This window comes from Somniosus microcephalus, chromosome 1, assembly GCF_052327205.1.
Source record: "Somniosus microcephalus isolate GS21.2 chromosome 1, FLI_Smic_1.0, whole genome shotgun sequence".
NCBI lineage: Eukaryota > Metazoa > Chordata > Chondrichthyes > Squaliformes > Somniosidae > Somniosus > Somniosus microcephalus.
In genome coordinates, this window is record NC_140987.1 from 294,686,108 (window position 1) to 294,708,920 (window position 22,813).

General features: G+C 46.2%; 1 protein-coding gene across 13 annotated transcripts in view; it reads right to left on the bottom strand.

The window, feature by feature from the left end:
- Positions 1-22,813, bottom strand: part of LOC147124842 (receptor-type tyrosine-protein phosphatase delta-like) — a 921,962-nt gene that overhangs the window by 724,797 nt on the left and 174,352 nt on the right. For 12 of the 13 annotated variants that reach the window (XR_015079123.1, XM_085993952.1, XM_085993950.1 and 9 more), the window contains exon 2: positions 16,603-16,770. Coding sequence is in view for 12 of the 13 variants with exons in the window: in XM_085993952.1 (XP_085850078.1) it covers positions 16,603-16,666 (64 nt within the window). In the remaining variant the exon portion in view is untranslated. Of the gene's footprint in view, positions 1-16,602; positions 16,771-16,935; positions 17,367-22,813 lie in introns of those variants that run through there. The other variant, XM_085993946.1, reaches the window with a different exon arrangement.

Below are 22,813 nucleotides of genomic sequence, written 5' to 3' on the forward strand. Positions count from 1 at the left end.
CTTCTAAAGCCCTATTCCAGGAACATGCTTCCAAGAACATTGCTCCTTTTATCATCACTGTGCAAGATGTAGTGGAGCAACACCTACACAGCTGGGTGAAGAATGTTCCAACTGGATCAGAATGAACTGTGAACCCAATCTTGTTTTTTATTGAGCGGTGGGTTCTCTGCTGCAGTGGCACCAATCGAGGACAAAACTGGATTGGAATGGCACATAGGAAATTAATGGGTAGCTGGAATCTCTACACATGTATCGGTTTCCACCCTAATCAGACTCGATGAATGAACTACTGTTTCGGTTAAGGTGGTTACCATTGACATCGTAAATATTTCCAGATATTGAGAATTTTGTTTGAAACTGAGAGTCATTTTACATGGGCAAGGTTCAAGCCATCAAAGCATGCGGCTGATAAGTCAACTGCAGCCAGAGACTTACTGCTTAGAATGTTAAGGAGGTCAAGCACTGTGCACTGGTTTAATGCAGACTCACTCCAAACTGAGCCTTGTTAATGCCAAACACGCCCAATGCATTACTGCTGTTATTCCAGAGTCACCTCTACAATTCTATTTAGTAGGAGGTATACATGCCTTTGGCTATACTCAGTTCAATTATTAAACCCACAGCACCAGCGCGAGCAGAAAAATGGTAACAATCTTCCTTCCTCCTAGACACATTCTGATGCTTAACAGACTTGTTTTCACAAGAAATGGAAACAACATTTTCTACTGTTATTAGCACAAGTGGTACCCTGGTCTTTCAATCAGTTTCAGGCCATTTGGAAGAAATGGAATCAGCAAAAATAAGCAAAACATCTGACAAAATGAAATTCGTCACAGCAGAGCTTTCATCCATAATACTGCGCATAAAAGTGAATGCGTACACATTGACTGAAGCAGTGATGGACTCACGTATACACTGTAGGCCAAACTAACAACACAGGTGGATGGCACGGCAGCTACACTGAAGGAAGGGGCCAAAGGATAACAGTACAGCAGAGGAAAATTTCAACAACACAACGGCAGAGACCAGGGTGAAAATCGAGTAACACAATTAAAAGTGAAGGATGAAAAGTGACAGTGCAATTAAAGGTGGCTGAAGACTGGCTGTACAATTGAGGGAAGAAGCAGGAGATCGAGTATACAATTGGTGGAGTAGAAGACTATCATAATAACTTGTTGCTTAAATACATGTTTCTGCTTTCATTCCAATTGTTTTTAGTGCAGTGCATATTGGGATAACAGACCTCTGTGCACTCACTAACATCCTGTTCAATTCCAATCACAGTGAGATCCATACAGCAGAGGTATATTTGACTGGATTTTGTCAATGTGCCGTGTGTTAGACTGATAAGAACTCTATATTTATTTATTTATTAGGGATACCAAAGCCTTTAATGCTCTGCTGTAGTTCTTCAAATCACAGAAAACAGCTTACTTAAGCACTGATGCTGTGATAAAACAGACATGTGGTGTAATATATAGAGAATTCATAGCGAGGAATGGTGAAACTCTCAATTATAGAGTAGGTTCTCAACCTCTTTCTCACACATGGAATAAACTGGGCCTTTCACTGTTCCTCAACGTGCATCAGCATATAACAAATGTTGGAAATACTCAGCAGGTCAGGCAGCATCTGTGGAGAGAGAAACAGTTCTAACGACAGGTCAACCACCTGAAACGTTTACTGTCAGCTGAATTTTCATGGGGGCCCGGGGGCTCCGAAGCAGTCAGGAAACCTGGAAGAATGGGTTTCCCACAGGCCCTGCTAAATTTAACGGCAGTGCCTGATTTGCAAGGGAAGCCTCTGTTTCCCACCCGCAGTCAGCCAGATTGACAGGCTGGCTGGCCCAGCAGGGGTAGGCCTGCGGCACTAGGCCAGAGAGAGCAGGGAGGGAGGGAGGGATCATGTGTGGGCTCGGGGGGTGCGGGGGACGGTGCGGCCGGAGGAGCACAGGGTGGGGTCGATGAAGGATCGGGGGCCGGGACCAGCACGGGGTGGGGGGGCGAAGGAGTGTCTGCAGAGATCGTAGGCTGGGAGCCACACAGGGGGAAGGGGGGGGGGGATCGGGTGAGGATCGGGGGCTGGAGGGGGTGTCGTGTCAGCAAAGATCGGCAGCTGGAGGAGCAGGTGGGGGGGAATCGGAGTCCTGGGGGCTGGAGGCCTCTGGGGAGATTAGAGGCCAGTGTGGGCCTCGTGGAGTGGGGCCTCCGAATGCGGCGGGGGGGGGGGGGGTGGAGAGCGAGGGTTAGTTAAGGATGCTGGATTCAGGAGGTAAGTGTTGTGAAGGAATAAGCTATATTCGGAAAAATACACCATTCTATGAAATAATTCTGGCCTTTGTAACATGACAAACTGGGCTTGAAAATCTAAAAGCCTCAACAATGGAGAAGCTGTAAACAGCATACAGGCTATTGAGATAAGATAAGTTGTTGACACTGAATCAATAGCCTTATTGAAACAGGAGGTAGGAGGTTAGAGGTTCCTGAAAGCCTGAAGCTTTGGAAAGAACACAATGATATACCCTGTTAAGGTGTTATAAATTACAATTTGGAAAGAAACACATAACATTAAGAAACATATGCCTTCGTGGGAATGGCATCAAGTAGAGGAGGCACCAGCTGTCACATTGTTTTTGTGTTAAACTTGGAACACCTAGGAGACATGAGTCTGTGTTGCAACCAACTGAGGTGACTTAAAAATTGCACAGAAGACATTGGTAAGAATGACATCAAATAGATACACCTGCTCCACACCGTTTTTTATGATAAGCTTCGAACACCTAAGGGTAGAGACATCATTCTTAATGCTACAAGCTGATCAAACTGTAAAAATAGCAGAGGTCAACAGAAAAATGACTAGAGATAATTAGCTTACATCAGCAGAAAACTTCAAAGGCCATACCACTGAAAAAGGGTATAAATATTGAACTTTCAAATGGGATGATAGATTCGCTGTAAAGGGGCAAAGCAATTCTTGACTTCAGAGGCAAGCTCTGTAAGTCTTCAACTCTTAGTATCTCAGGGATCAAGGTATTGTATTTGATTTTGGTGGATATCCTGGAATAAACTAAGAACTGTGTGGTAAACCACGTTCACTATCGTATCACTGTTAGTAGTTAGCACTGTTCACCACTGTTCGTTATAACTGTATCACTGACCACTATTGTATCACGGTACGAGGTCGCCTCTTGCCACACTGCTATACCTGGGATGACCACTGCCGACTCCGCCTTGGCTCCACCCACCAGGCCAGGTATAAAGGTGAGCGACTGGCTGGTATTCCTCCTGCTTGGATCGGATCACCCACGAGAGTGGGCTGTTATTTAGTCAATAAAAACCTTTAGTCACCTTCGTAACTCTTCGCCTTTTATTGGAGGAATTGATAGGTATATCAATTTTATTGACTAAATTTAATGATGTCCGACAACGAGTCACAACCGGCGGAGGAGCCACCAGCGCAGCTCCCAGGAGCACAGCCACACCAGCCAGCTTGGCTGCGAGCCCTCAGACCGCCGTACCTGGACCTGAACCCACGAGCAGCAAACTCAGCCGCAGACTTTAAACACTGGCTGGTCTGCTTCGAATCATACCTGAGAGAATCCAGCGTCCCTCAGGCATCCAAACTAAGTGTCCTGCAGGCACAACTGAGCCCGAGAGTATACACTCTCATCGAGGACATGACTACCTACGAGACCGCCATCAACCTGCTGAAACAGAAGTACCGGACCCCGGTAAACTACATGTACGCTAGGCACCTCCTAAGATCACGGCCGCAACAGCCAGGAGAATCAGTAGCCGAATTCTCACAGGCGCTATATGCACTCGCCAGGAACTGTGACTTTAAATCGGTGTCGGCAGCCGAAAATACTGAAGATAATATCCGCGACGCATTCCTGAAAGGCCTACGGTCCGAGTACTCACGGCAAAGACTGCTGGAAGCTAAAGACCTCAGCATGGAAAAAGCTGAAGCCCTCGCTATCTCCCTGGAAGTGGCCCACCAAGATCAGGAAGCATTCACCAGGTACTGCTCGCGACCCTGGGACTCGGGCCCGACCCCTACCACAGCACCCTTCCCAGCGCCGCCCCCGGGACCTACCTCTGCGTCGGCGTCCCGGACCCGACCGGCCCCGCCACCCCCGGCACCGGCCCCGACATCGGGCATCCGCGATCGGGCCGCCGGCTGTTTTTTTTGTGGCCAGGAGAAGCACCCGAGGTCGCGCTGCCCAGCCAAGAACTCCATATGTAAAACCTGCCTGAAGAAAGGCCACTTCTCCAAGGCCTGCAGGAGCGGATCCTCAGAGGCCAGCAGTGCTGCATGCGAACTATGGGGGCGGCCATCTTCGTTTAGGGCAACTGAGGCCAGCATCCCCACACATGAGTCATGGGGGCGGCCATCTTTGTTTAGGGCAACTGAGGCCAGCATCCCCACACATGAGTCATGGGGGCGGCCATCTTTGATTAAGGCAACCGACCCCAATAGTGCCTCATGGGGCCCTACCTCGTGGGAGACGCCATTTTACTCACCACGCCCGACCGCCTCGCCCGCAGATGACAACGACTCGCTCAGCTACACACTAGCTTCCGTCACCCTGGACCAAGCCCGCCCGCACCATCTGTCCAAGTCAATGATGGACATCAAAGTGAACGGCCACGCCACGACCTGCCTGTTCGACAGCGGAAGCACGGAGAGCTTCATCCACCCAGACACGGTGAGCCACTACTCCCTCTCTGTCCTACCAACGCGCAGCCGAATCTCGATGGCATCGAGGTCCCACGCCACGGACATCAGCGGCTACTGTGTCGTGACCCTGTCGGTTAAGGGCACGGAGTATAAAAACTTTAAACTCCTCGTCCTCCCCCATCTCTGCGCTGCCGTCCTACTAGGGCTGGACTTCCAATCCCACCTCCAAAGCGTAACCCTAGCATACGGTGGACCCCTCCCCCCACTCACAGTCAACAACCAGCAAACGTTAAACCGCCCACCGCGTAACACCTGCAGCCTCTCCACCCTCAAGGTCCCGCCACCCTCTCTGTTTGCTAACCTTACCCCTGACTGCAAACCCGTCGCTACCAAAAGCAGGCGGTATAGCGCCGGGGACAGAGCCTTCATTAGCTCTGAGGTGCGGCGCCTCCTGAAAGAGGGCATTATCGAGGGGAGCAGCAGCCCCTGGCGTGCCCAGGTCGTAGTCGTAAAGACCGGCGATAAAAACCGCCTGGTCATCGACTACAGCCAGACCATAAACAGATATACCCAGCTGGACGCATACCCCCTCCCCCGCATATCTGACATGGTCAATCAGATTGCACAGTATAAAGTATTCTCGACCATCGACCTGAAGTCGGCCTACCACCAACTCCCTATCCACCCTGAGGACCGCCAGTATACCGCCTTCGAGGCGAATGGGCGCCTATACCACTTCCTTAGGGTCCCCTTCGGTGTCACTAATGGGGTCTCGGTCTTCCAAAGGGAGATGGACCAGATGGTTGACCAGAACGAACTGCAGGCTACATTCCCCTACCTAGATAACGTCACTATCTGCGGCCGCGACCAGCAGGAACATGACGCGAATCTGGAGAAATTCCTCCGTACGGCCCAACGGCTGAACCTCACCTACAATAAGGAGAAATGCGTGTTTAACACCACGCGCCTTGCCATCCTCGGCTGCGTAGTGGAGAACGGAATCATCGGCCCCGACCCAGAAAGAATGCGGCCCCTCATGGAGCTACCCCTCCCCCACTGCCCTAAAGCACTTAGGAGAACCCTGGGGCTTTTCGCCTACTATGCCCAATGGGTACCCAATTACGCGGACAAAGCCAGACCCCTCCTGAAAGCCACTTCCTTCCCCCTCACGGAGGAGGCGTGCGCGGCCTTCTCCCTCATTAAGGGAGACATAGCCAAGGCCACGATGCACGCAGTGGACGAGTCCATCCCCTTTCAGGTGGAGAGCGACGCATCCGACTTCGCCTTAGCCGCCACCCTAAACCAGGAGGGGAGGCCAGTGGCCTTCTTCTCAAGGACCCTACAGGGCCCCGAGATCCGACATTCGTCGGTCGAGAAAGAGGCCCAGGCGATCGTGGAGGCAGTACGGCGCTGGAGGCACTACCTGGCAGGCAAACGATTTACCCTCCTCACCGACCAGCGTTCGGTGGCTTTCATGTTTAATAACAAGCTGAAGGGCAAAATCAAGAATGACAAGATTTTGAGATGGAGAATCGAGCTCTCCACCTACGATTATGAGATCTTGTACCGGCCAGGCAAGCTGAACGAATCCCCTGATGCCCTTTCACGAATGACATGCGCCAGCGCGCATATCGATAGGCTTCAGACCCTCCACGACCAGCTCTGCCACCCCGGAGTCACCAGACTCTACCATTTCATTAAGGCCCGCAACCTGACCTACTCCATCGAGGAGGTCAGGACCATGACCAGGAACTGCCAGACCTGTGCGGAGTGCAAACCGCACTTCTATAGGCCGGACCGAGCAAGCCTGATCAAGGCCACCCGCCCCTTCGAGCGCCTGAGCATCGACTTTAAGGGGCCCCTCCCGTCCTCTGACCGTAATGTGTACTTCCTCAACATCGTTGATGAGTACTCCCGTTTCCCCTTTGCCTTCCCCTGCCCCGACATGACCAGTAGCACGGTCATTAAGTGCCTGAATGCCCTCTTCGCCTTGTTCGGGTTCCCGAACTATATACACAGCGACCGGGGCTCCTCCTTCATGAGCGAGGAACTCCGGCAATTCCTCCTAGAGAGAGGTATTGCAGCAAGCAGGACCACCAGCTACAACCCCAGAGGTAACGGTCAGGTGGAAAGAGAGAACGCGACGGTATGGAAGGCCGTCCTCTTAGCCTTAAAGTCTAAGGGCCTCCCAACCTCCCGCTGGCAAGAAGTCCTCCCGACAGCGCTGCACTCCATCCGGTCATTACTTTGCACGGCCACTAACACCACCCCCCATGAACGAATGTTCGTTTTCCCCAGGAAGTCGACTACGGGAACCACTCTACCAACCTGGCTGACCGCCCCGGGGCCGGTCTGGCTGCGGAAACACGTGAGGACCCATAAAACGGACCCCCTGGTCGAGAGGGTGAACCTCCTGCACGCCAACCCCCAGTACGCCTACGTGGCGTACCCAGACGGGCGGGAGGACACTGTCTCCCTACGAGACCTCGCACCCTCAGCCGATCCGGAAACACCGCCACCACCCCCCCCCCAACCTCAGTCCAGGTAGACGGCATGCCGGAACCCCACGAGCCCTCGCCGACCACGCAAACACCAGCATCAACACCGGATAAGGCACCAGCACCGGATAAGGCAACACCACCGCTGCGGCGATCGGAGAGGCTTACGAAGCCTCCGGACAGACTGACCTACCAGAATTGGTAGTACACTTCACCCCGCCGGACTTAATTCTAAACAAGGGGTGAATGTGGTAAACCACGTTCACTATCGTATCACTGTTAGTAGTTAGCACTGTTCACCACTGTTCGTTATAACTGTATCACTGACCACTATTGTATCACGGTACGAGGTCGCCTCTTGCCACACTGCTATACCTGGGATGACCACTGCCGACTCCGCCTTGGCTCCACCCACCAGGCCAGGTATAAAGGTGAGCGACTGGCTGGTATTCCTCCTGCTTGGATCGGATCACCCACGAGAGTGGGCTGTTATTTAGTCAATAAAAACCTTTAGTCACCTTCGTAACTCTTCGCCTTTTATTGGAGGAATTGATAGGTATATCAAACTGTAAAACTAGAGAAGTTAAGATTTGAGAATAAGGATCTCTGATAATAGAATTGTAAAATTTCTGTTTTTGGAACTGTTAATGTTGCGATTGAATCACCAACTGTAAATTACATGTCGGTTCTTTAATAAATCTATATATTTTTAGAATTGTCTCACGTAGTACTTCTGTATCAAACTCGCAAACTCAATCTCTGTACGCTCCTTGGTGAGGAGTTGCAGAATTCTGGGGGAGTTTTCCGGACCTTCATAATATCCGGAAGTGACTTTAATAAGTAGCTAAACTTATTAAAAGTGCTATCTGGAGGACGGTAACATCTTCAGGTTGTTCCTTTCCTTTAGGGAGAGATAGTCTGGACCTTTAGACCCAATTAAGCATCTTTAGGATTCGGCTACCTCAAACTTTAGTTGAAAGTGAATGTCTGGGGAATATGCCTGATCCGGGGTAGCCCTAAAGGGGCTAAGGACTAGTAATAATCCTTTCAGTGTAAAGGTTAAAACCGGAAGTGACAAACACTTTAACTTCCCACACGCCCCCAACCCACCCCTTTTTTTAGGTTTAAATTCTCCCCTCTGTTTCTCTCTCCACAGACGCTGCCTGACCCGCTGAGTGTTTCCAGCATTTTCTGGTTATGTTTCAGATTTTCAGCATCTGCAGTATTTTGCCTTTGTATCATAAATGTTGTTCTGTTTAAAATCCCTTAAAAGAGGGCCATTCTGGTGCCAAATACTGCTACTTTCAGAAGTGTGTCATGAGGCGAATGAAAATATTTCAGTCAGAAGAAACGTGAACAGACCCTACATCAAAGACCCTACCCACCCCAGCCACAGTCTGTTCACCCTCCTGCCATCTGGGAGACGCTACAAATGCATTCGCACCCGTACGACCAGATTTAGGAACAGCTTCTTTCCCAGGGCTGTCATCCTACTGAACTCCACAAATAAACTCTAAAGCCTACACATCTGCCAATGCACTTTATTATGGTTATGTTTATGTTAATGTATTACAAGCCAAATGTATGTTGAATGTTTAAATGTCTTAATCTAAATGTACACTCTCGGGAGCCGCAAGCCTACATTTCGTTGTACTGCACTTGTGCACTAACAATGACAATAAAGTTGATTATTATTATTATTATATTATTATTATATTTGTCACTGACCGCTGCACAGTAGTTGCTTTTGCCGCTGCATTACATCGCTGTATTGTGCATGGGACTCATTTCCCTAATACTGAGATCAGTGGCTGGGTAAATCACGATATTCAGGGTTAACGCTCTAAGAAGGAAGTGGAGCACTTGATTTAGCGCTCATTTCCCTCTTGGGGCGCTAAAACTGAATTTCGAGGTCGCAGCACCGGGTGCAAAAGTTAGCGCCCGGCCAATGTTAGCACCCCAAAATGGTCAATACTGAATTTTTACCCCCGGAGAGTTTTACTACACCACTTCACAATCCACAACCTACTTCCCAACTAACCTATCAACTTAAGTCATTTTCATTTTCCAATCTGAGGTGCAAACAAAACATTTGGGGAGGTGTAGGTTAGGGGCTACATTCCAGTGGGTTGAATAGTGCAGTTATGATGATAGATGGATGAAAACTCTGGCGTTTTGCTTGACTGTCTGTGGAGATCAGGGAGTACTTAGAACTTTCCTCAAGGAGAATAATTGGGGGAGGTAGATTCCATGTTAGTGCACGTTGCACATGAAAGGAGCCATCTTAGTGGGTCGAGCAGCTTTTGTCAATCTATACTTCTAGTCATACCAATGTTAAACTTGTATAGATCCTTGGTTAGACCACACTTGGAGTGCTGTGCACAGTTCTGGTCTCAATAAGGATATAGAGGCACTGGAGAAGGTGCAAAAAAGATTTACAAGTATGATACTGGAACTGAGAGGTTGTAACCATCAGGAAAGACTGAATGGGCTGGGGGCTCTTTTCTCTAGAAAAGAGAGGGCTGAGGGGTGGCCTAATAGAGGTTTTTAAAATTATAAAGGGGTTTGATAGGGTAGATATAGATAAGATGTTGCCACTTACGGGGTAGTCCAAAACTAGGGGTCATAAATATAAGATAGTCATTAATAAATCCAATAAGGAATTCAGAAGAAACTTCTTTAGCCAGAGAGTGGTTGGAATGTGGAACGCGCTACTACAGGGAGTAGTTGAGGCAAACAGCATAGATGGATTTAATGAGAAGCTAGATAAGTACATGAGGGAGAAAGGTAAAAAAGAATATGCTGATAGGGTGAGATGAAGAGGGGTGGGAGGAGGCTTAGGCAGAGCATAAACATCAGCATAGACCAGTTTCTGCACAGTCAATTCTATCTAATTCTATACTTATAAGAAAATAAGAACATAGGAAATAGGAGCAGGAGTAGGCCATTTGGCCCCTTGAGCCTGCTCCGCCATTCAATAAGATCATGGCTGATCTTCTACCTCATCTCCTTTCCTGCACTATCCCCATATCCCTCGATTCCCTTAGTATCCAAAAATCTATCGATCTCTGTCTTGAATATACTCAACAACTGAGCCTCCAAAGCCCTCTGGGGTAGAGAATTCCAAAGATTCACCACCCTCTGAGAGAAGAAATTTCTCATCTCAGTCCTAAATGGCCGACCCCTTATTCTGAGACCCCTGGTTCTAGACTCCCCAGCCAGGCGAAACATCCTCCCTGCATCTACCCTGTCAAGTCCTGTAAAAACATTTGTATGTTTCAATGAGATCACCTCTCATTCTTCTAAACTCTAGAGAATATAGGCCTAGTCCACTCAATCTGTCCTCATAGGACAATTCCCCATCTCAGGAACCAGTCTGGTTAACCTTCGTTGCACTCCCTCTATGGCAAGTATATCCTTCCTTGGGTAAGGAGACCAAAACTGTACACAATACTCCAGGTGTGGTCTCACCAGAGCCCTATATAATTGCAGTATGGCATCTTTACTCTTATACTCAAATCCTCTTGTAATAAAGGCCAACATACCATTTGCTTTTCTAATTGCTTGCTGTACCTGCATGTTAACTTCCAGTGATTCTTGTACAAGAACACCCAGGTCCCTCTGAACACCAACATTTCCCAATCTCTCACCATTTAAAAAGTACTCTGCTTTGCTATTTTTCCTGCCAAAGTGGATAACATCACATTTCTCCACATTATATTCCATTTGCCATGTTCTTGCCCACTCACTTAGCCTGTCTATAGCCCCTTGAAGCCTCCTTGCATCCTCCTCACAACTTACATTCCCACCTAGCTTTGTATCATCAGCAAACGTGGATATATTACATTTGGTCCCCTCATCCAAATCATTGATGTAGATTGTGAATAGCTGAGGCCCAAGCACTGATCCTTGCGGTACCCCACTAGTTACAGCCTGCCAACCCGAAAATTACCTGTTTATTCCTACTCTCTGTTTTCTGTCCGTTATCCATGCTAGTATATTACCCCCAATTCTATGAGTCTTAATTTTGTTTAATAACCTCTTCTGTGGCACTTTATCGAATGCCTTCTGAAAATCCAAATACACCACATCCACTGGTTCTCCCTTATCTATTCTGCTAGTTACAGCCTCAAAAAACTGTAACAGATTTGTCAAACACGATTTCCCTTTCATAAATCCGTGCTGACTCTGCCCAATCCTATTATTATTTTCTAAGTGCCCTGTTACCACATCCTTAATAATAGATTCTAGCATTTTCCCTACTACTGGTGTCAGGCTAACTGGTCTGTAGTTCCCCATTTTCTCTCTCCCTCCTTTCTTAAATAGAGGGGTTACATTTTCTACCTTCTAATCCGCGGGAACCGTTCCAGAATCTATGGAATTTTGAAAAATGACAACCAATGCATCCACTATCTCTATAGCCAACTCTTTCAGAACCCTAGGATGTAGGCCATCAGCTCCAGGGGATTTATCGGCTTTCAGTCCCATTAATTTCTCCAGTACTATTTTTTTTACTAATACTACTTTCTTTCAGTTCCTTATTCTCGCAAGAGCCTTGATCTCCACTATTTCCAGGAAGTTTTTTGCGTATTCTTCCGTGAAGACAGACACTCCGGGCTGGATTTTGTCAGCCCCAAGTAGGCGGTATGGAGGCGGGACTGCCGGTAAAGTTGCAGAATTTGGAGGCGGCTGGTAAACCCGCCCCCAACCCGCCTCCGTGCCCTCTTCCCAGGAGCCGGGAAGCCGTCCTGCCCCGGGTCTCGTCTCCTCGAGGCTGGAAAGGGATTAAAGCCTATTAACTGCCTGTTAACAGGTAGTTGACAGGCAGAAAATAGGATTATCCCCATTTTTAGCTCCAAAGTGTAGGCTTCCCGACCTCGGGGAACCCTGCCAGGGTGTAGGAGACGAGAAGGTCTGCGGGGGTCGGAGGGATCTGAAAGCGAGGTGTAGAGGTGAGTGACGGGTGCAAGTGTGGAGTGGTAAGTATGTAAGGTGAGTGTTAAGTGTAATAAAATGTTCACTTACCTTTGTTTCTGCCTACAGCCTTCAGCCGCTGTGGAGCCGGAGTCTCGACATCTCCATTGTAGATATCACAGACTGGCTGTTGGATCTTCTGAACCAACAGCCAGGTGACTTCTGCAAAGTTGAAAGGTTTGGTGAGTCCTGAACACAAGGACTCATCAAACTACACAGAATGTCAGTGCTTGACAGCTTCACAGAGCAGTCAAACAATGACATTTCTTCTTTCAAAAGTTCTTGACAGATGGCACGTCATATGTTGACGTGCTCTGTCACTGACTTCCCCCTAATTGACCTGTTGAGGCTGCTGGGCAGGCTTAACAAGCTCAATCAGGGGAAAATCCCACTGGTTGGCCAGAAGCTGATGGAGGCGGAATTGAAAGCCGGCAAGCAGCAGTCCCGCCTCAAAAAGCTTCTCATTGAGAAAATCCCGCCCAAAGTATTTGTTTAATTTCTCTGCCATTTCCTTATCCCCCATTATAATTTCTCCTCTCTCAGCCTGTAAGGGACCCACATTTACTTTTGTTTATTACATACCTGCAGAAGCTTTTACAGTTTGTTTTTATGTCTCGCGCTAGTTTACTCTCATTCTATTTTCCCTTTCTTTAACAGTTTTTTGGTCCTCCTTTGCTGAATTCTAAAATCCTCCCAATCCTCAGGCTTACTACTCTTTTTGTGCAACATTATAAGCCTCTTCCTTTGATCTAATACTATCTCTAACTTCTCGTTAGCCTCGGTTGGACCACTTTTCCTGTGGGGTTTTTGTGCCTTAAAGTAATGTATATTTGATGCATTACCTTTGCAAAGAGTTTGAATATAGGAGATTGACAGCAGCAGTCAGACAGGGAGAGTTAGTTCCAGGCTCCGTGTTACCATACTGTGTAAAAGACCCACAGAAGTGTACAGCACAGAAGGAGCTGTTTGCTGGAGTAACCCAAACTAGCCCGCAGCCCTGGTCTCTTCCCATAGCCCCGTATCGCCCTCTGCTTCAAATGTTTATCTAAATATGGTACATCATAGGTTTAACTCAACAACATATTTGAACATCAATGTAAAACAAAATGCAGATCAAGAACAACCACGAGAGAATGTAACACCTTCATCAAACAACCTGTGAATACATCGATCATTGAGTCAACAGGTTATTCATTTTTAGTGCATTCATGTGTCATTAATTTGAAAATCAATTACTTTGTGGATTTCTACGTTAAATTCTAGATTTATGAATTTATAAATGTAGTTTAACGACAAATTATTACTTCAACTAGCTTGTTGATTTGTGATGTGACTTTTTTTTTCAAATTATGCCTATTCATATTCCACAATGCACAGCATAACGTAACATCAATTTGAAACAAAACTCTCAGGTTTTAGGAAAGGCTAAAGATATGTTTACAACTATAATTGCAATGAAGGTACAGTGGTCAGACGTGTGACATCACTGAAATAGTACTGCCCTTCAAGCCACCGTTTAAAGAGCTTCAGGCCAAAGTTTGTCACTTACTTCAGACTGGAAGAAGGTTGTTCTGTGTGATGATCTGCCAGCTAACAAAATCGCATTCCTATAAATCACACCTTTCAAAGCTGTGCATTCCCTCAATTTTATTCACGGGTCATTCATTATGGAGAAAAACGGGCAATCTCATCTTTTTTTTGCCAAAAGAGGGATTTCAGGTTCCAATCCTGAAGTGCTAGCTTCAGAATTACAATCAGTTTTTAAAACTCGCTCCGAAGTTTATTGTCCAATACAATTGTCTTAGTTTTACTGCCTTTTTTTTCACTAGTTCTTAAATAATTATTAACTCTAGAACCAAAACCAGTGCTTTAGTGAGCTCTTATATAAAAGGAACACGTTGGGCTTGAAACCCTTTCGTTTCATAGTGTAACACTTCACCATACTAAAAATGACACTCAGAAAGGCCAACACCACTGAATGACATCATTCAGCAACATTGCTGCAGCACCTTGGTACAGCCTAGAATGCATGCAATCAAGGGCACAATGTGGAGAATAAATGGTTTTCGAATAGCCTCATTTTAAACAGATATGGAATTACTATTCATATCTTTTGAATCTACCAATGCTACTACACATGAATGTATAATCCAGCTGCAGCAGCGAATCCACCGAAGTGTAACATTAGTCCATGCTGTAGATTATGAGAAAATATCACATCAGCTGTATTGATTTCAGCTATCGAGAGACCAACTGCTCAAAGCTCTTCTCTTCCTTTCTGTGACCCTCCTTTTTCTATCCCATAGCAACCAGTATGTGCTGGGCATGTTGGGATGTATTCTCACTAACAAATGGACGCAACAAGAATACATTCATGCTCAGTGACCCTTTAGAGAACAGCATTCACTTCTCACGGTTATAATGTCATCAATTGACCTCTACTGGGGCCCAGCATATTACATATTGGATTATTTTCTGGTACACAACAAATAAATTACAGCAGGTTTTAAATAGCAATATTCTGAAATAGATATTCTTTATCTCAATTGCAAAAGGCAAGGTGTAATCTCAAGTAATCAGTATATGAATTAACCCTTTACCCCTATTTGGGTATTTTTTTCTACTGTTGGAAATGTTTGTTGGCAAAGGTTAAATGCTTTTACTAAAGCAAGACTGGAAAACATAAAACTGAGAAACATTTTTTTTAACTTGCAATTAGCGCTGGTCTATTGTACTAAGACCACCACATTTGGCAGGAATTCTGTGGCAGTGGGAGGGCAGATGGCCCAACAGACCAGTGAATGCATCGCAATGCAAGTGCATACGGGTACTGCACTGTGCTCCCACACAGAGAAAGCTTCTTCAGCAGCCTTTCGGCTAACCGTTTCCAACAAATGGTAAGTAGATGCTCATTTTATGTTGTATTGGTTTGGATGGCAGCCGCTGATGCTGCTGTCTCAGAGTTCTGCAGCCTTCAAGTTCATCTTCCTTTTATGACAGTCAGAAGGAAAACAGCAACTCTGTTGAGTTGCGGGAACCTGCTGTTTATTCAAGAGCCAATGCCAGTGTGGTGGAGACAGGACCATCATTCAACACGGCCACAATGTTAATCATTAGTTTCTCACATTAGCAACAAAATAAAAAGGACAGGAGAGGACAGATCGCAAAACAAAAAACTTAGTTTAAAAATAAATGTAGCAACGTTGCATTTAGTAACACAATGACAGAAGTCACTTCCAAATTACCGCAAAAAACAAGTCTTTATTCTTCTTATTTTTTTTTGCAGTCTTTCATGGCAAAATTTCACACTGGTGTAAGTATCACACTCAGGTGAAATTATCGACTATCACTGCAAACCTTCAATCCACAGGAGAGATTGGCAACAAGTCAGAATGCAGTACTCGATGACAAATCATCCAAAGTCACTGCCAACCTAGGTCTCATTCTACCAGGAGAGTTCAAGCCAAAGAAAGTTTTTTTGAGAAAAATAGACCTAAATATTTGAGTCTTTTATAGATTTGTAAACATTCAAGTCCATGGAATTAATTAAAACGTATTGCATACTTCAGTTACGTGGATTAACTAGAGAAGCTGGGGTTGTTCTCCTTAGAGCAGAGAAGGTTGAGAGGAGATTTGATGGAGGTGTTCAAAATCATGAGGGATCTAAATAGAGTAGATCGAGGGAAACTGTTCCCATTGGTGGAAGGGTCAAGAACCAGACAACACAGATTTAAGGTGATTGGCAGAATAACCAAAGGCGACATGAGGAAAAACCTTTTTACGCAGCGAGTGGTTAGGATCTGGAATGCACTGCCTGAAAGGGTGGTGGAGGCAGACTCAATCCTGGCTTTCAAAAGGGAATTGAATAAGTGCCTGAAGGAAAAAAATTTGCAGGGCTATGGGGAAAGGGCAGGGGAGTGGGACAAGCTGAATTGCTCTTGCAGAGAGCCGGCACGGGCTGGACAGGCCAAATGGCCTCCTTCTGTGCTGCAACCATTCTATGATTCTATGAATGGTGTGGCACTGGGTTTATTTCATTTGTAAAAATGACCAAATTCAGGCGTGAAATTTGCCCCCAACATTCATGCTGCAGTCAGTACCATAGCGTATGACATTACTGGATATTATACCATCCTGTAACAGGACGGTATCATATCCAGCAGTTTCATGCACGCAGTGGATACTGAAAGCATACGAGCTTGTGACGAGAAACAATGAAACTATACACAGCAGTCAGATTTCTGAAGCAGGCTCCACGTCCAACTGTGCAAAGAAAAAAAAATGGCAGCGAGATCTAAAGATAGCCACACATGTCCTTGTAGACCTTCTGTTAGAACCTTTGGTTAAGTTTATTGAGTGTGTGCACAGGCCTGAGCAGCGGAGGGAGAGAGAAGGCGCTAACAGGTGACCCTGCAAAATTAGGTAATTCTGATGCTCGAACTGGACTTACCCTCAGCATCAGCACGTAGTAGGAAGCACAGGAACACCACCAGTGGCCTGATTTTATGCATCATCCGACAGCTTGGCACCAGCAGCCTTTGGCAGCCTCGTTCTCACTGTCTTACAAGCTGCTGCAAGTAAGTGCAGTCTGAAACTATAGATGCTGTGTGTTCAGAACCTGCAAAAATGCAAAAAAAACAAAACAGAATTAGACACTTTGCAAAAAAAAATCCTGTCACATTTCTAGAGCATTTACCATTTAAATCTGGTTGTCAATCAGCGCGAGTGCAACAGCCAGCAATGCCCAAACATACACAGAGAACAGATTAAAAGGACATTATACCATGTAAATCGTCATTGCACTGGAGCAGTCTTTGCAGCTTACAGGCAGACATCATGTAAAGTAAAGCTAAAACAAAACAAAAAAAAAGAAAAGGGAATCCTGATCAGCTCTTGGTAATCCACTTCCTTAGCCGGTCTCCATGTCCATCTATCTGTAGAATCCTCCAAACTGAAGAGATCAAGCGCGCAACTACCCAGCACACAGGGAACGGGCAGGGGCATGCTTCCCCCTCCCCCACCATCATACTAGAACAGTAAGTGACAAGTGAAGCCCAATCCTGTCACCCTCAATCTGCATCCTAAACAGCGATCCTCAACAGCCAGATGCTTCTTAACATGCTCAGTTCCGTTTGCAGTGTCGGTAACGTGGAAAGCGTACACAAGAGGGAGGAGACTTTCGAGTGAAGTGTGCAATCAGCACTGATGGGGGTCCTGAATTGGTGCCAGCACCCCCCACATAGCGAGCAGAGTGCTGCTTCTGTTATTGACGTACCAATATCATGTCCCAGAATTAATGCTGAACGCATTTTACGACGACATGTCACCTCCAATACACAAATACATTTTTCATGTTCAATTTTCAAGATGTTATTCCAAAGAGTCAGCAGCGTGACGGCGTTTTGCTTAAATAACGGGACAAATTGCAAGGCAGAAACCGCAGCTGACATTGTACTAACAACAGAGACACTATATCACAGCAAATGTGCCAGCCTGCTGTCACTGACCCATCACCTCTCTGAAGTAGAATGGTAATAAAATGTTTTCAAGTGAATCATTGTATAATTATCTCTGATCAGATCACTTTCACACTGACAGCAACTTTTTTTTAACTGTGTAAATGCAGAGGAACTTTTTAGTGGCATTTCAGAGCTGGAAAGATACTCCTCTCCGCTTGAAACGGGCTACTTTAAAAAAAAATAATAAACTGCAACTATCGTATTGCAGGAAATAGAGGGGAAGGTGCAATACAGAACCATATGTGAAACTCACTGTCGAGAAAAGCTATTGTGACCACATAATGTAGCACATAACCCTACATCAACTTAAGAAAGCTCATGTTCCATTTTAATGCAATGGAATGGCTAGATAGACAGATAGATAATATAGAGTGAGGGAAAAAGAGGGAGAATGAAAGAGGAAAGGGGAGTTCAGAAAAAATAGAGCAAGTAGAGATAAGAGAGAGAGGGAGAGTTAATAGAGAGTGAGACTGAACAAGTGGCTTCTCTTTCTGCTACTCTGCACATTTAGCTAGACTTATGCTTCAGTCTAAAATCACACACGTCAATGTTCCCTCTAAATGTTTTTGCGTGTGCGTGGTCCCTTTACATTTGCTGGGCGGTACCTTTCCCAGCAGCAGCAGCTGGTGAGCGGCCTGCGCGGGATCTCCCGATTGGGACGAGGCCCCGCACTTTAGGGGGAGGGGGGTCTTCATAACATCCCTTTTTAAACAATATCCCAATTCTAGTGAAGTACCTGCCAATGCAGCTTGAAGTTTCACTGATTCACGACAAACTAACTTGTGATCTCTGGGGGTTCTTATGAGGTCATCCCCACTTGTGAATTATTCATTTACAGATTTACACATTTTCAGAAGTTTTCTGTGTAAAACATTATGGCCCCGATTTCAACTTGAGGCCAGTTTTCGCCAGGTGAGTTTTCAAGTCAGTTTAAAACTCGCTCGCTCTGGCAAGAAAAAAAAGAGGCCCGGGAAATTTTAACTCCTAGCCCCTCATTAGGGTTCCCAACCCTCCCGGAATGACCGGGAGATTCCCGGAATCAGGTGTTCCTATCCCGAACACTGCATTTAGCAGCTTGGGAGGGAGATCAGCAAATGAATACAGGGTAAGAATATATCACTGTAATTCAATGTGATGAATATTCAAGATCCTTATTTTTTTTCCTGCAATCATTGTTCTGTAATGCAGTTGAAGAAACAGTTGCTATGAGGTAATTTTATTGCACATGATAGAATTTTATCCGCTTTCGGGGATATATTTGTTTCTGAAACCAGACCCAGGAATTCTACGATCAGGACAGGATTTCCAGCCAGTTACAGCAAAATTCATTTGGTTTCTTCAAGAGGTCCTATATAGGTATCAAAACACAAGATGCTGGAAGAGGAGAGCACGGTGAGCAGGAAGAGGAGGGCAGAGTGAGCAGAAAGAATAGAACACAGGGGGCACGAAGAGAAGAATAAATGGGGAGTAGGAACAGGAGCACATGGGGAGCAGGAAAACAGGGAGTGGGAACTGGAGGGCACAGGGAGCAAGACCAGAACAGCACTTGGAGCAGGAAGAGGTCAGCACAGGAGAGAAGAGGTCTTTCATTGTCTTTATTGTGAATGGAGGAATGGCATTTATGAGTAGAGTGGTGATCAGCAGTGCAACAGAAAAAAAAGGAGGATTTGTGAGACTGACTTCAATTAAAGCAAAATTTCACTTTTACTTGTCCAGTATTTTCTTCCATCTCACCATTGCTATTGTTCAGTCGCTGACAGTAGGATAATTTTCTCTTGTCATTATGGCTAAATTCATGAAGCTTATAACAGTTCACCAAGACTTTCGTATTAAAAGCCAGAAGAGTTAAAATTGCTTGTGCTGCTTAGATGGGCTTAGCATCTCCTGCAGAATTACTGTAATTGAAGATATTTAACACTTGGGATGTAAGCTCCTGTTGTGATGTCGCTGCTGACTGTGGATTAGGGTCACTGGCCCCTGAAGAGAATTTTCACCTTGGTTGGGGAGCTTTGTTAGGGAAACATTTAGCAATTTGGATTAGGCGCTACAGATGATTACTTGCAAGGTTGGTGGCCTGCTTCTCCTAGTTGACCCCAGTTTTTTCTACCACTTGAGCTGTGTAGCACACAGGTTAAAACAGCATGAGCTTCAGCAAGTGTTCAAAAGAGCTATTGAGGAGGTCACGTGTTGAACACAGTCCTAGCTGCTATTACTTTCACTGCCGACTGTGCGAAATACAATATTTTATTTCACGGACGAAGTGTCAGGCCCTCATGGTTTACAATAAGTTAATGCATGATTACAATAAGATTCAAATAATTACAGCAGCAACCAGGCTGTACGTGAAACCATTCCATCCTAGAAGGACACCTGGAAGGACAAGGGCAGTCGGCGCATGGGAACACCATCACCTCCAAGTTCCCCTCCAAGTCACACACCATCCTGACTTGGAAGTATATCACCGATCCTTCATCGTCACTGAGTCAAAATCGTGGAACTCCCTCCCTAACAGCACTGTGGGAGTACCTTCACCACACAGACTGCAGCGGTTCAAGAAGGCGGCTCACCACCACCTTCTCAAGGGCAACTAGGGATGGGCAATAAATGCTGGCTTTGCCAGCGACGCCCAGATCCCATAAAAAAACTAATTAAAAAAACCCCGACCAAACAGAGAGCAATGTGCAATTTATTTTGGTTTTCAACACAGTGCAAGGCCACAGGAAAGACATGTGCTGACTTTATCTTTGAAGGTTATGTCATAGTGGTGGGGGTGGATAATTTCCTTTGGTTGCTGTGTGTTGGCAACATCATAAACATAGCTGGAAGATTTCTTATGTTCACTATTCCTGACTAATTAGTAAAAAAGTTCAAAAAGAACAGGTTCACCTGTTCATAATCAGTAAACAGCAGGGGCACTCCTAATGTACATTGTTAGTGTACAATGACCAGAGGAAATCTCCACACACCCCGCCCCCCCAACAAATCTCTGAATCTAATAGAATCTAAAAGTTGATCTAAAATAAGCCATGCAACATAAACTACCTGGCCTAGAAATTCGGTTTTGGCGCAGCGAGGGCTTTAGCGCCGGAAGTTAGTGCCGGCGCTAAGTCCCCCTGCGCGCGCCAAAAATTCAGTAGCGCCGCGCCCAAACGGCTGCCGGCGCTACTGAGGGGTCTCAGCGCCTCAAAACTGGCGCCACGCGCCGCATTGCGGCGCTATTCTGGCGTTGCGGCGCCCGCTGCGGTGCGGCAGGCTCGGGAAGTGCAGGCCTCCTCCTTCTGTTAAGGAGGAGCTGCCTGCACCCGGCCGCGGCCCGCGATAATCTTTTTAAAAATGAGCCCGGCACCTCGGACAAGTGCCGGGCTTGCTTCTGTTCCGGGGGGGGGGGGGGGGGGGGGGGGGGGGAAGTCCGGGGAGGGAGCTGCGGCCAGGCGGCCGGCGGGAAAGCGGCCGGCCGCCGCGGGGCCTTTAATGCGCCGGCGCAAAGTTCTGTAAGGCACCTCTGCCAGAACGTTGCTTGCGGCTGCCACGGGCGAGGCGGCCGCAACTCAATTTCCGAGTTCGGGCGGGTTACCATGGCAACCGGGACGCTGCGCACACCGATGACATCATCGGTGCCGGCGCAGCGCTACCGGCCTAACGCCGATTTAGGGCCCCTGTCAATTTCTAAACTGGCCATAACTTCAGCGCTAGGCCCTCTAGCGCCTCAAAAGCGGCGCTAAGGCCAGTGAATTTCTAGGCCCCTGTATTTAATTCTCCATGGAGCTGAAACTTAAAATACAGCAATTTATATCTCCATCTTGTCAGTCATATACTTTCTATCATCACTTACACAGTATCTAACTTCAATTTCATGGTTTTAACTTATCCTATTTAATGCATCACTTAGAAGAGCACTTACATGGGGGCCATTTGGCCCCTGATGAAATAGTTCCCTTTTCTGTTAGTGATTTAGTTGCTGCCCTCCCCCTCCCCACCCAGTGCTTTTGTTTTGGTTCCTGCAGCCATCGCATCCAACTTTCTAACGACCAAGAGAACAGGGAGCAAATCTGTTGCCGATCTCCATCAGCTTTACTCTCGAGTCAACCACATGGGCTGCACAAACAGCTTTGCAGATTGACTCGTCCTCTAATTTTCCTTCCCTGCCTTTGGAAAAGGACAGCCAATCACACCCAATTGATTCCTCCCCTTGGCAACTCTGGGGGAAAAAAACTACAGGGAAGAAGCCACAAAGTACCACTCTTCAATACCACTCCTAGTTACCAGCAGCACTGAAATCCAGCTCTCTACATTAATCAGACTTGCATTGCAGAGTTTGTCTGTGACAAAAATCATATTCAGCTTTGTAGAGAAGATATTGATAGAGACACACCAGCCAGTCCTCAAGTGGGCTGACTCGAGCTACAAAGTGAGTTCTGACAAGTGACACATAAATCAAATCCCAAACCACTTGGTAATGTATTCTGTTTATGCCATGTGAGAAGTAAATTGAAAATCAAAAACATTATTTTGAACGAAAACAATATTGATGTCAAATGAATTGGCAATGTCACGGTGAAATATTTTTCAACAGAGTCCTTTTATTTAAAGAAAAAGACTGTGGTCATCAAGGTGAGGGATGTTGGCGCAGGTCAGGTACAGCACAACCAGATCGCCACTAACTACCGAATTAGAGAATATTTTGTGCTGTGGGTCCAAGCCCACTGGATTGAGACTGCCCATAATCATTTCATGTAGAAACCTTACAGACCGCAGACAGAAGAGACTTTCATGGCATCAGTCATGGCCAGATAGGGACCCAGAAATGAAAGGCCAATGTATATTGCATTGCGCCACCCCATTTGCCCAGCCTCCGTTATTAATTGTGGTACCTTCCTAAAGAAATAAGAGAAGTGGTTCGTGGAGGTGAAATAATTATGTGTGACATAAAAGCTAGTACTTGAAAGATTTGCGAGGGAGTCATTAAATACAAAACAAGGTATCCGAAAAATGAGAGAAACTAAAAATACGTCAGAAATCGATTCAGTAAACCTTTCTTGTAAGGCACATTCCTCTCAGAAGAACCATAAAGCTGATTAAGCTGGTGATTTTTTGCAGTGGCTTTCAGCCCAATTCCCCATCCATTATATAACTACATTTTAG